Raw genomic sequence first — 13433 nt, 5'->3', positions numbered from 1 at the left:
AGCGCAGCCTTTTGCACTTACCTTTACTTAATTAGACCTTGCTGATTTCTCCCATTATAAGAATAAAAATTATATTGGACAATGTCTTCCACTTAAACAGTTTCTAAACTGATGTCACCTATAAGTGTTTTAAGTTTATTCTGCTTTTCATCACCCGCATTACACTTGTAAACATTGCATAGCACTAGCTCAAACCTCCACTTAGAGGATCCTTTAGTTTTGCCAAAGAAATGGTGATTACTATTGTATGAATATAGTTCTTCAGTCAGTTGTATATCCATCTTGGAGAAGTTTCAGCCAAACCATATTTCTCTAATTTATTTACGAAAACTGTAACAACATCCAGATACATACTGTCATGTTGCCTCATTCCAATCCACCAGTTCAGTTGGAAGTTAGGCTGGCATTACAGAGATGAAGTTTCCTTGTGGCCTTTAACTACCGTATTAGCTGAGGCTATAACCAGGAGAGAAGTTAGATACTAGAAAAAAATATTCTTGAAGTCTAGATTTACTATTGTTGGCAGGGGAAGGAAGGGACAGGTTGGGTTTTTTTTAATGACAGCTGCTTGCTTCAATGAAGCATTTTAGGAAGTCCCTCTCCTGTTTTTAAAAGCCCGTAATTGCCCATCATACTGCAGCAAGGGATTTTTATTTAAAAAAAAAAAAAAAAATTACACCAGCATTGTGAAACTTTGCTTACAGCTGCCCCTAAATTCTCAGGATTACTGTTCTAAATATTACCACTGTATATAGTCAGCAGTTCTAAGTCTATCCTTAAGCATAACTTCCATTTTACATCTACATAATTTTATAAACAAATTAAAGAACACTTGTTTTCATAATTACAATATTAAAATAACTGCTAGTTGAATGCACCCATCTTCATGCCTAGTCAAGCCTTTGCGTGCTTCTGATGTTGATTTGCAAATCATTTTCAGAAGCGTGTGCAGGGAAGACTCATGGCACAGAGTATCGAAAATTCTGAAAAATTCTCCTATTCAGCTCTTGGGATGGTTCAAAGGTACAAGGAGAGAGAAACAAGATGGTCACGATATGAAAAAGTGTCACTGCAGGGAACAGTATTAAACATATTCTTTAAGTATGTTAAAATAAACTTATGCCATACATATGGAATAATAATTTAGCTGAAAATAGCCTGTCAAGAAAATGAAAAATAAGCTTTTGTAGCTGTGTTTAATCTTTAGCTTCTTTGAGAAAGATACCCGTAAGTTGGAGGGAAATAGAGAAGTCACTTTCAAGTTTCCCTTCAAGGGAAGAACCCAATACCATGTAGCTGGAAGACATAGCTTAACCTCCGTGCCTAGAAACAGCAAAAGAGGATTGGTGCTCTTCATCCTTAAGCAACTTCCTAAGTGAAGCAACTCATAAGAAATGATGAATTTGAAGCTGTAGTCCCAGTATCTGCTAGAAAGAACTCTTCCTCTTCATCTCTATCTTTCCTAGCCATCCAGGGGTTTCCCAAGAAGAGATTCAAGTACTCCACTGCACCTCATCTCCAAATTGCTCCCCTATACTGCTATCCATCCCCTGCAATGTGAGGATACCAGAAAGCTTCTCTGTCGGCCTGCATACCCACACCCAAAGCAGCAGTTGGAATTGACAAAACTGATAAATGCAGTATTACCAACAGGTTCCTAACTGCATTAAGATGAGCAGAAAATATTGAGCAAAAACATCTGGTTAAGTTTTCCTTAAGAGGTCTCTTTTTGTCTCTTGTATCTGCTCACCAAAAATTAGGAGCAGAAATGCATAGCGGGAGAATGAGTTTGTGCTGGTAACAGAAAAGCACAAGCATCATTATTGTCCGAAAACCCAGTTAAAACCAAACTGTTCAAGATTTACAGAAATGATACCTCCAAAATCTTTATAACTACAGATTAGTCTTTTTAAAGCAGACCACATCTATGGCATGTTCTATCCACAGAAGAAGCCTAACAACCTTAGGACCAAAAGCGCAGTGGAAGAGTTGAAGTTAAACCAGGAAAAAGGGGTAGAAACTAAGCACGTGTATGATAAATTTAACTGTATTATTACCACTACAGAGATTTTTTGCTGTATAGAAGTATTCTTTTTCTGCAATAATTAGATCTGGACTAATAATGACTTTCGGATTAGACTATAAAGATTTTGGTTATTCAACTGAATATCTGATTGTTCAGTTTACTATACAGCAAGGTTTTGGCTTTGTTATAAAGTGTTTCCTCTTTTCCCATTAAAAAGGTTGAGTGCAACACTGGTGCTTAATTAGTAGTTTTTAGAGTGTCCAACCTGTTTGTCATTTAGGCCCATTTCTCCTTACCAACCAATGCATTTGATACAGGCCCCTTTTATAGTCAAATCATTTATATTTCCACTCAGTATCTCTTCTTCTAGGTAAGGGCACTTCAATTTCTTTGGCCTTTGAGAGTCATACTACCAAACTAATTCACTCAGTTTAGGTCTCTTTTATATTCAAAACCTTTCAAATTTCTATTTTATATTTCTTCTTGTAGTAGAGGACACCTCAACTCCTTCAGCCATTCTTGATAGTACGGCTATCATCAACTGGAGAAAATACCAAGGAGAATAACTATCCACATTCATCTTGAATTGTTGTGGTCAGACAGGGGTATTTAAGGCTACAGCCTTTCAGGGCTGAATGACTTGAATTCTAGTGCTTGTTATTGTTTACAGAAAATACTCCAGCTTATGATTCTCAGTCTGTTTGCTTTTTCTGCAGTACTGTTGCCTAGCAATCATTTTCCCATCCTGTACCTGTTTTCAGTACTGAGCTTCATGTCTATTTCCACACCCACTTCTTCCACTCCTCTCCAATTTATAAAGACCATTTTGAATTCCAGTCCTGCCCTTGTAGAGCTTAGGGTCATCTGCAGAATTAATAAACGCACTTTACATTTCTTCATTTGAATACACAATGATTCCAGATCTGCTGGAGACAGAGTACAATAAAAGGCTCATCACCAAGTTCATTTCCCACACCTGTGGGATCAAACCATGATAAACATTGCTGAAGTTACACACTATAAAATGGAGCAAGTAAAGTGTGGAAAATAATTTATTGTACTAATTTTCAACAGTCAGTAACCTTAATTTTATGTTCAGAGATAAAACATTACAAACATGTCTCATATGGGCAAATATTTTGTGAGCTGTTCTTTTAACAGTCGCAGCTAAAACCATCATTGCACATCAACATGAGTTCCAAGTGATAACTCACATTGTACAAGCTAAATACAACAAGCAAACATCTTCTCTTTCCATCTCAAACAGGGCACAGCAACTTTGTCTCCCACAAGAAGCATTCACCAGGTGAATAAAGGCACCAGATGCTGCGCCATCATGAGACAGTTAAGGTATACCAGTCACTACCAGTATTCCAGTATCACCTGTGGTTCTGGTCCCAGACACTTCTTGTTGTACATTCAAAGGCATCCAAGACAAGAACTTTGTGTTACCTCTGACATTTATGTTTTGTCATTAAAATTAACATTAGTGCTTCTCCAACTGGATCCTCTAACATCTTCTTTTCCTCTTGGGGAGAGGTACTTCTGAAAGCAAATAAAGAGATTTTTCTGACAAGCTTTTCAAACTATCTTCCCTCATGGGAACGATTAAGGTAGAATTAATTCTGCCCAGCAAAGGAAATTAATTAGATGAGCTCTTGAGATCTCCTCCCAATCCCCCTCCCCATGGTTTTAAATACGAAAAAAAAAAAAAAAAATTTCTAGATTCTACCGCACACTATCATTCAAAATATCAATTAAAATTCCATTGATGAACAAAATACTGTACTTCAAAACTTATTCAATCTTGAGAGCTTTCTGCTCCTTATGAACACTTTTTAAGATTTCATTGTGAGTTTGACGAATGGAATACTCACAAAATTAAGCATAAAATACCTGAAGAGATTGCTTATGGGTATTTTTAATGTTTCAGAATGCTGGCATTCTGGGAAATGGAGAATGTTCCTGATTTAGAAAGAAACTTTTTGTCCACAACAGCTTGAAGGAAAGTAAGTACGTACAATATTAAATGCACCACTGTGCCTTCAATCTGACCATTTAAAATTGAATGAATTCACATTGTATACAACTAAGCTGATCAGAGAATGTAAACTCATTTCAGTACTACAGGATGCTCTTTTGATTTTAAAAAGAGAAAATATAAGTGTGCTACCTCACTGCAAATGTATTTTAATAGTTATCATGCTCCCTTGTATGAAATATCCTTCCATACAACTTTGGATAGTAAATTAACTCCAAAAGATGTACTCCTCACACTCATCTATGTCATTAAAGCTTTACAGAAGTTGTACTTAACCCTTTTCTCCCCCTTTAAGCAACCTAATTAAATCCTACTCTGTCAGGTTAAGAACCAGTATCTCTGGTCTATCAAGTCTGCCTTCCACTACGTAAGCAAGACCCATTGGTCTTAGACCAGCTAGAACTGCCAGTGGAAATCACGCCTTTAGCTGGCCAGCTCCCCTCCCAGGAACACTACCTGTGTTTGAGACATGGCAGCAAAGCAGTACTCCAGGCTCTTCCCAGAGCACAGCTAAACGAGGTACCTCAAGATAAAGAGGATGCAATTTTCTTTGTGCAGTGTCTGTTCCGTGGTGCTTACGTGCTCCTCAAGCAATACTAAGAGCAGACCCTGAAGCTTCTGAGTTGCAGAGCAGTTCAAGATCATCTAACATCTCAATTTGTACTACATGCATTTGATCCATCTGTAGAGCAACTCCACACTCAGCTTTGAAAAACCTGCTTTACCATTGCTTCCAAATAAAAATTACATTATTGCTGTCACTCACATTACTGGAAAAGTCATTCACTCTTCTGCTGCGGTTCCCAGAATATCTACCCCATCTATGTCGGACAACTTCCAATACAGCAGAGAATGCTATTACTGTACATGTATACTGGAACTTAATCCTTGAAGCATTGCCCAACTGAAACTAAGGCTAGAGGAGAAACTTCTATGTCCCTTCACTTCCACAAAGGTGAAGGCAGCAAGGGCTATTCTGACCTCGAGTGCAGGTTACATAAGTTCCCACAGTTACTAGAACAGGTATCTTCTGTAAGTAGGAGAATGACCGAAAAAATCACTTTTCCCTACCCATTGGAACTCTTCAAGCCAGATTTGTATTACAGAAGAGTAAGTCCCCTTTTAACTGGACCAGTTTTAACTCTGAACACACGATAATGAAATAAATCTATGTAGAAAAACATGACCCTCAGGATTTTGCCACCATGTGTGTGCTCATAACAAAGTCTCAAATCAAAGCTTCAATGCAACAATTTACAGGCTAAAAACTAATCTAGCTTTTGCAAGACAGCAACACATGGTCCAAAATATCAGCTTTAGTTTCAGAAAAATACAGCATAGTAGACAGCTATTAAAAAACAAGTCACCAGTTTGTTAGAATTTCAATCGTTGTACCTTCTTCATCTGAGTTCTCTTCTGTGATTATAGGCATCCCAATATGCCGAGTAACAGTTTCCTTTGCCACTTGCATTTCACCTGCAGATAGATTTTTAGGAAAAACTGTCAGCTGTTTTTTTTTTTTTGCTTCTACATCTCAGGTCCAGTAGCTAACAGGTTGTTCACTTGCTGCTCTCTTGACTTTCTAGACAAAGGCTGTAGAGAAACACCTACATTTCACGGTACTTTCATACGGCTCACTAAAGAAACCTTCAATAACAAGTAATTAACACTACAAGTTTAAAGCATATTAATCACCAACTCCAATCAGTACAGAGATAATTCAAAACACCCTTATTCCTCTTCAACACTTCATCTACTGTTTTAAAGTGAAGCAAAGGCAACATTGCGTAATGCTTACCTCTGAAGAGGGATGAATTTTCTCAGTAACTTTTTTGCTAGAAGAAGCTAAGCAAGTCAGAAAATGGAGCTTGGAACTTTGAAACGTTTTAAAAACATTTGCTCCTTAAAATTGTTTTTATTCCTAGCTAAAATTACAATGCTCAGGAGAAATAAAATAGAATTACAGAGCAGAACCACAAAAACCAAGTCACAGGTATACAAAAAACACCCCTCCTGTCAAGAAGGGAAAAGTTAAGTCTAGCTATAAACTAAAAACATGTAGAACTTATAATTGCAATACTGATATTAAGGAAACAATTTGAAAAGAGTTTTGAAACTACATCAGTTGTTGACAAAAGATTTGTATTCACATGGAAGTATTAAAAATTTCAGTAACAAAAGAACAAAATAAAGAGTATCACAATGAGAATGACTGAGATGATAGCACAGGTACTAGTCTTACAATCATTGTCATTACGACATCAATATCATTTTCTCTTCAGAAATATTAGAGGATATTCCTTCAAGAGCTCAAGAACAGAATAGAAACAGGGAAGGTTTACTTTGGATTTCATGAAGATAGTACGAACTATCAAAATTATCAGATAGGCTGATTTTCATCAGAAAGCTTCAAAAGCAGAAGCTATCTGTCAGAAGAAGAAACAGTTAGACACATATCTTAATCTCCAATATGTTTGTTACATGGCAATAGGAAAAAATTAAGACACTGCCACACAGGACATGCTTTTCCAAGGTCATGCCTTTCCAGAGAAAAATTAGTAGGACTATATAGGAGACTTCAGATTAACAATAAACTGCATGCACTCACGTTGTCTTTCTACCTGACCAGAGTGTGGAAAACAGACAAAAAGGTTCAATATGATACTGGCATCACAAAATATTTCTTTAATCTTCTACCTCCACTGATCAATAGTAACAACAAAACCAGCTGCCTCAGCTAGCAAAGCCATGTATAAACTTTTGCAGTCTCTCCAGGTTCACAAATGCAATGCAGAAATACCTTTGATTTCCAAAGAATCTCTTGTTGCTGGCTGTGGTCTCCTACTGGTTTTTTTACTTCGGCTTGGAGATTTCCCATAATTCGATCCCGATTCAGAAGATTCTAATTTTACTTGACGATGTCTTCTGGATTTGGAAGCCTAGAACCCAAGCATATACATGAATGATACAAAAAAGCTAAAATTCTACAGCCAGATATTCCTGTATGTCACCCAGTACCTTACAAATCAGCAAGGACCAACTTACATGTCAGGGTGCAGAAGGGATGGAAGGGGAAGGGAGGGACGGAAGATTCCCACTAGTTACTACTGTTCTTCAGTTTTAACAGGACAACGCCCTTCTATGATTAGTGGGTGTGTCACTTAATATTCAGGTAATTAAATATTAATTTATTTTCAAACCATTTTCTGTTGGTATCAACCTACACCATGTTGCACACCACTGTGTTCAAGCAAAAGGAACACTTCCGAAAACTGTTGAACCATAAAGCCTCTTTACTGTCATATTTTGCTTAGGTGCCTAGAAAACATTATCACTGCATATTCACAAGTCTGGACTGTTATACATTCCAGAGCTCTGTTTCATTTAATAATGCATTTTTCAATATGAGATTTTAATAAACAGGGAAAGTTGTGATGTTTCTCATAGGCCTGCTATAAAAAGAGACAAATCATCAATATTTTTAAAGTAGCAGTTATTGAAACAAGGTTTCCAAGAACTTCCAACAGACTTTAAACACCCAAGTGCCATTTTCACAAGCATCTCCAGAGATTCCAATATCTAAGCTTCAAGGAATTTGAGCAATTAAACTCAGAAGTATTTTTATTCCATCTATTTAAAATTCCACCTACTTAAACAGAACATAGACATTGAAAGATACCTTGTAAATTAAAATCCCCCAAGCATAGACCATATCTGTACTGCTTCCACAAATCTAACAAGAATAGCAAGAGCTTCAGGTTTCCCCAATGTTTTAGGAAAACTAGAACATTCAAAGGTTGAAATACAGAGTGCAATTTTAACTCATTCCTTTCTGACCCAGCATTTACATTAAACTGGTACTTAAAATTGTTCTTTAAAAATAAATACATCCCTATCATCAAATTTTATACCTACCTCAACAACTGCAGAGTAAGACCTGTACTTGATTCTAGCCAATGCATTTGCTCTTTCAGAACCCTGCAAAGAAACAACGGGATCAGTCAGAAAAAGTTTTCATACTTTATTATAGCAGTATTGAAATGAAATATCACATCAGACAATCACTTGAGCAATCTCTCACTACACTTGTAATTCTATAATTAGAATTAGTTCTCTATAATTAGAATGCTGTTGAACTGTTACTTAAAAAAAAATAATTTCAAATTTCATTAAGAAGGCAGACCATAATTTACGTTGCCTCACTGTTACAAAGCCAGGAGGAGAAAATCAAATTTGAAACTTCACATCTTACTCGAATTCAAAGCTGAAATAAGCAGATAAGTACAATTTGAGATAATTTTGTAGCATAAAAAAAAATGGATATTGCATTTAGTGGAAATTCCAAGAGGAACCATAAAGGAGTCTGGCCAAGAAAATACAGCTCTGTCCCCTCCTTACCTGAAAGAGACTTTTTATTACGAGCATCCAAGAGCTATCACAGCAGTGAATGCTCACAGCTTAACAGAAAACAACGTGATTTAAAAACAAACAAACAAAAAACAACCAGCCCCACTAGCTATTCCTGGAACTTACTTTGACGCTATCAAGTCTTGACATACACTGCTTAGCCTGCGATATGAAGTCAAAACACAAATAGATTTGGCCTGCGCAATGTAGCAAACTAGTTCTTTCTTCTTACCTCTGATTCTAGCAAAGTCCCTTCTGCCTTTTTGCTTGGTATTTCATCAGTTTCTTTGGCATTTAGGAATAATTTCTGGGAAAAAAAATATGTTTTTTTAAATGTCTGTCATATACAAGGCAGCTAAAATCCAAGAATTGTGAAAAACAAAATGAGTATTTACACACATGTCCATTTTCTTCATCGATCTTACACTATGGCCTTTCCTTGATCCGCGAATAAGAGGTATTTCATAGGATCATTCTAATATTGCCCATCAGTCACATCTTCAAGGGCTTACCTCTTAGCAATCATTTACAGTATCACAGAAGCAGTACCACATACAAGTCCATGTCCTTCCCCCCATACCGTAACTCTGCCTAGGGTTTTACTCATTCCATGTCTTCAGTGTTACAGTTCCTTCTACTTAAATCTGAGATTTACAAACTATGTTCAGAGGTAATTAAACTAAGACAGACAGTTCTTACATGTTCATACAATCTGTTAAGTTGCCACAGCACAATGGTTGATATGACCTACCATTCTGTTTTGCTGCCATTCCTGATGTTCCAAAGTTATGTCTTTAAGAGTAACTACAAAGTCATCTTTTATCAAGCTCAGTGCCTTGTCTGGCTGGGATTTGTCAGCTGAAATGACACACTTCATTTTCTGATAGTGGTCATGAATATTCATCAGTTCCTAAAATAAAAAAGATACTCTTTTCAGGAAAAAAAAAAAATAAAAATCCAGCAGTAAAGCAATATTAGTCCTCAATGAACAACACCAGTGTTATACAAAACATTCTAAGGAGACTGTGGAACTAGCAGGAATGTTAGAAACAGATTCTGTTCAGATCAGTTCAGTTTTAGGGAGCCTAGCAATACTGCTACCTAGCACTGTCCCATCAGTTCACCAAATAAGCAAAAGAAGAAAGAGTATCTTGCATTATTAAACTAAGAAGGAAGTCTCAAGTGATACTCAGGATCAGTGTTCATAGAGGTCTCATTCTGATATGGTCTATTTTCATCTCTTTGGAGAAAGCATTTTACTTCCTCCTTTTGAGGAAGCAGGTCTCCTCACCCTGCCATTTCACAGATTACTGATTTTTGTACCACTGTAGTCAACCTTACTGATGATACATATTTGCTAGCAGCAACTGGAAAAAAAACTGTAAACAAAGATCTATTACTGAGTCATAATGAGCAATATAAGAACCTATAGGCAGCTTGAATTACTCCATTTTTTTATAAAATGTATTATATATTAAACAAAACCAAGTTTTAAAAGCAGAAATAAAGGTTAGAGAAGGCTATAAACTTGCAGATAAGTAAATCCATAGTACCACAAGTATCAAGCCTCCAGCTGCAACTTGCAGACATATCAGAATACACATGCTTTCGCTCACCCACTATTTTCCATTTTTCTCTCCCTAAGTGACAATTAACCATTTATACCCTTCCCCTTTTACATCCTACCAAGGCAAAACCACAAAACATTAGAGCATATTTCAGTATTGAAAAAGGTACCACAGTTCTTCAAAAATAAAGGCCGTGTTTCTGAGAGTTCGGTAAAATTGCTGGCACAGACTATTACCCTAGTCTGCGTTCCATAAGAAGACTTACAAAGGACAAGACTGTGCTAATTAGATAAGTTATAGCCCTTGGACAACTGAAGAAGAAAAACAAAACAAAACCAAACCAACAGTGATTAATCTGTTTAAAAGTTACTGTACCTCCAGTACATCATTAGTGATGAGGTTGTTTACTCTGTTACTTGGGTCCTTAAATTCTTCTTTGAATTCATTTTCCTGAATCTTCTTCTTAGTTCGGTAGTTTAGCTAAAGCAAGAGACAATGCTTTGTAAGCTAAAAGCAAACTTAAAACGGCACCTCCTCTTGAAAATTCTTACTGCATATTCAACCATCAAGACATCCTGAAAGGCATAAAACTGCCTCATCAACAATAGCATGCAGCTTTACTGTCAAGTGCTCAGAGTCAGCACTTTTCAAAAATTATTCCCTAGTCAAGAATTTAATCCAGCACCCAGATTCAAGAGTTTGACATTTCCACCAATTACAGGACATCTCAAACCTAGTAAGAACATTAGATACTGAAAAAATATTTTCAGGTGAGAAGCATGCTACATTCAAACATCCTCTAAGCTTTACATCACAGACCTAGCTACATAAAGCAAAACATTACATTTCAACACAGCCTCAAAGCTAAACTAAATACTTGAGCGCTGTTGAACTATCAGCCATTGAAAGCTGAAGATATTTTATTAAAAATGGTAAGTCATTAATGTAATAACTCACTAGCTTTGGCATTGCTGTGAAATGGAATGCTCTGGCAAGTCGCAGTGTCCTGAAGATGTATGCTGCATCATAATGCTGGGAGTCTATCAGATCCTGTTGAAATCTCTGGATTTCAGGCCAATCCTTGAGCGCGATTCTGATCTGCAACATACCAGTTGTATATTGTCATACCAATCTGCATATTTCAACACATAAAAATTAGTTCAGCTGACTGCTGTGATCACGTTATACTATGCGCAGCACTTGGATGTCTAGAGTCTAACATGTCACATGATCACAGAAGTACAGAAAGGATTCTACTATAACATTGGTAACTACTATCAAAATTTTATGCAGATAAGCTTATTACACTTGTGTTAAATATTCTCACTGCAGTTGCTTTTTTTGACAGTGACATGGAACGCAAGCCCCTTGACATTTGAAAAAGTTAACTCTTCACATTCCAAGATGCCTGAAACAATACACACCCAGGAGACTCACTCATTAGATGATTAGGAAATAATACTCACACCGTGATTTGCTGCCGGTGAAATACTCATAAAAGTATCCTTATCTTCTTGCTTTCCTTCCTCTCCCATGTAGTCTGCCCAGTTCATTTTCTCTCTACCGAAGTTAGCTTCTTTGATAATTCCCAGACTCTCTAACAATTGCTATATAGCAGTGGTTTTAAAATTCCCTAAATTCATCTCCATAAAAGGTACTGACATCTTTGAAGTTAAGATAGGAGATGTAATTGCATCGTTGTACAATACTTAGACTTCAGTTTCTTATTTAAAGAATTTGGACTCAACTGTGCAGATGCACACAACATACAACACACAGTTTCCAATTAAACCACTTCTCCTTGCACTGAGTTTCCAACTTCTTTACATACTGGTCTCCTGTCCTAGAAGCAGCAAGGAGACATGTCATTCAGGCATTCACCCTTTTAACCTATTTACAAATTCCACTTCCACTTCTGGTTAACAGGAACTGGAAATAATTCACCCAGTCTTCATTCTTTTGAAATTCTAAGGAATAACTGGCGATGTAATGGAGTCCTCCACGGAGCTGATGAGCACGTTCTCTGTTACCATTTTGAAGGCTCGTCTTTTTCATTGTTGAACAGAGAGAAGCTTCCTCTCTGGCAAACAAGACTTCTGAGATCACAGCTACAATTTAGGAGGCACGCACAATACTTTAGTCACCACCACGTCAGTTCTTAAACCCAAAGGTGTTTGAAAGGCTACCTTTTCCAAAGGGACCATCTGGTTCTAAATATTTTTATTTTAAGAAAGTGAGAGAAAATGCCCAACCCCTTTATGATGACAAAGTAAACAGAGTTATACCACATATCTTACATCTAGCATCTCCTGAGAATAAAACCTCAAGAATAATTACCTTTTGTTTTGGCTGGCAAAGCTGTGTATTATAGAGCCCATACAAAAGGTAGAGAGCACCAACTCGAATCTGGAAAGCGTACGGGGGCAAGAAGTACTGCTGTGCCAGTTCTAAAGTCTTCTTTGTGAGCTTATTCCTCTCCAAAGCTCTTATTCTACCACTAAAGTAAACAAAAAGGAAGCATGTTGAAGCAAGTAACTATGAAAGTGCAGGCTTTAGAGAATCCATAATGCAGAGACAAGTTTTAGGTATTTTAAAACATATTACCATAGGGCTCAAGTTCTGGGAAGTCTTCAAAGATGGCCAGACCTTAAGCTCTCACACAACACTACACATAATTCCTTCTACTAAATTACATGTAAAGTGAAAAATGAAATACCCTCCAATCACATTTTTAATCTCGCATCACGAGCGTTGCATCAAAATCCCTGAAGCATCAGTGTTCAAATCACATGCGCTAGTAGCGTACAAAATAAATCGAACTAGTAACTGTTTTTCAGTATTACACAGGGACCGATGCTTCATTGCCTTTTACCTACACACCAGCCAGGCAAACCCTTCCCAAAAACTACGCCAGCAGGGAAACACGGCTCACCAACACCCCCCTTTAAGGTCCTCCGCGCTACCAAGGGGCAAGCTCAGCAGCGGGGATCTGCGGGCTTTGGGAGGGGGAAGACAGACTCCCTGAGGCGAGGAGAGGAGAGGCTCAGCCGCCGAGCACCGCGCAGAGACACGCGAAAGGGCGGCCGGCCCCGCTGCCTTTCAAGCCGGTGCCGCTAAGGGCGGCTCGCAGCGGGTAGGCCGCTGAGGAGGCGGCCCGGAGGCGGGTGGGCCGGCCGGGACTCCTCAACTCACTAGAAGATGGTGTGGAAGCGGCGCTCCCGCCACAGCTCGGCGAAGCGCTCGAAGCGGACGGTGTCGGCCTCCTGGAAGGCGCCGAGCAGCTCCTCGCAGTCCGCCTGCAGCCCCGGCACCGAGCTCATCCCGCCGCCGCTCCGCGCACCCCATCGCGCATGCGCAGCCTCCCCACAACACACACACCCCCGAGGCGCCT

At 38.2% G+C, this 13433-nt stretch overlaps 1 protein-coding gene across 3 annotated transcripts; it reads right to left on the bottom strand.

Annotated features, from left to right (window-relative positions):
• Window positions 1-3060: 3060 nt before the first annotated feature.
• SNAPC1 (small nuclear RNA activating complex polypeptide 1) lies at window positions 3061-13404 on the bottom strand. 3 transcript variants are annotated; one of them, XM_030003800.2, is made up of 10 exons: window positions 13235-13404; window positions 12380-12539; window positions 11000-11140; window positions 10418-10522; window positions 9226-9384; window positions 8707-8781; window positions 7983-8045; window positions 6868-7006; window positions 5463-5543; window positions 3061-3571 (listed from the first exon to the last, which is right to left on the bottom strand). In XM_030003800.2, exons 1-10 carry the CDS (start codon window positions 13360-13362, stop codon window positions 3537-3539), a joined length of 1086 nt encoding a protein of 361 aa, XP_029859660.1. In that variant the 5' UTR covers window positions 13363-13404; the 3' UTR covers window positions 3061-3536. The 3 variants fall into 3 exon arrangements, with proteins under 3 accessions (XP_029859660.1, XP_029859670.1, XP_029859676.1); XM_030003810.2 differs by having other exon boundaries at window positions 3061-3568; XM_030003816.1 differs by lacking the exon at window positions 12380-12539.
• Between the last annotated feature and the right edge of the window lie 29 nt (window positions 13405-13433).

This window comes from Aquila chrysaetos, chromosome 2 (genome assembly GCF_900496995.4).
Source record: "Aquila chrysaetos chrysaetos chromosome 2, bAquChr1.4, whole genome shotgun sequence".
NCBI classification, from domain to species: domain Eukaryota; kingdom Metazoa; phylum Chordata; class Aves; order Accipitriformes; family Accipitridae; genus Aquila; species Aquila chrysaetos.
The sequence above is the reverse complement of the archived record's forward strand: the minus strand, read 5'-3'. Positions and strand labels throughout refer to the sequence as shown.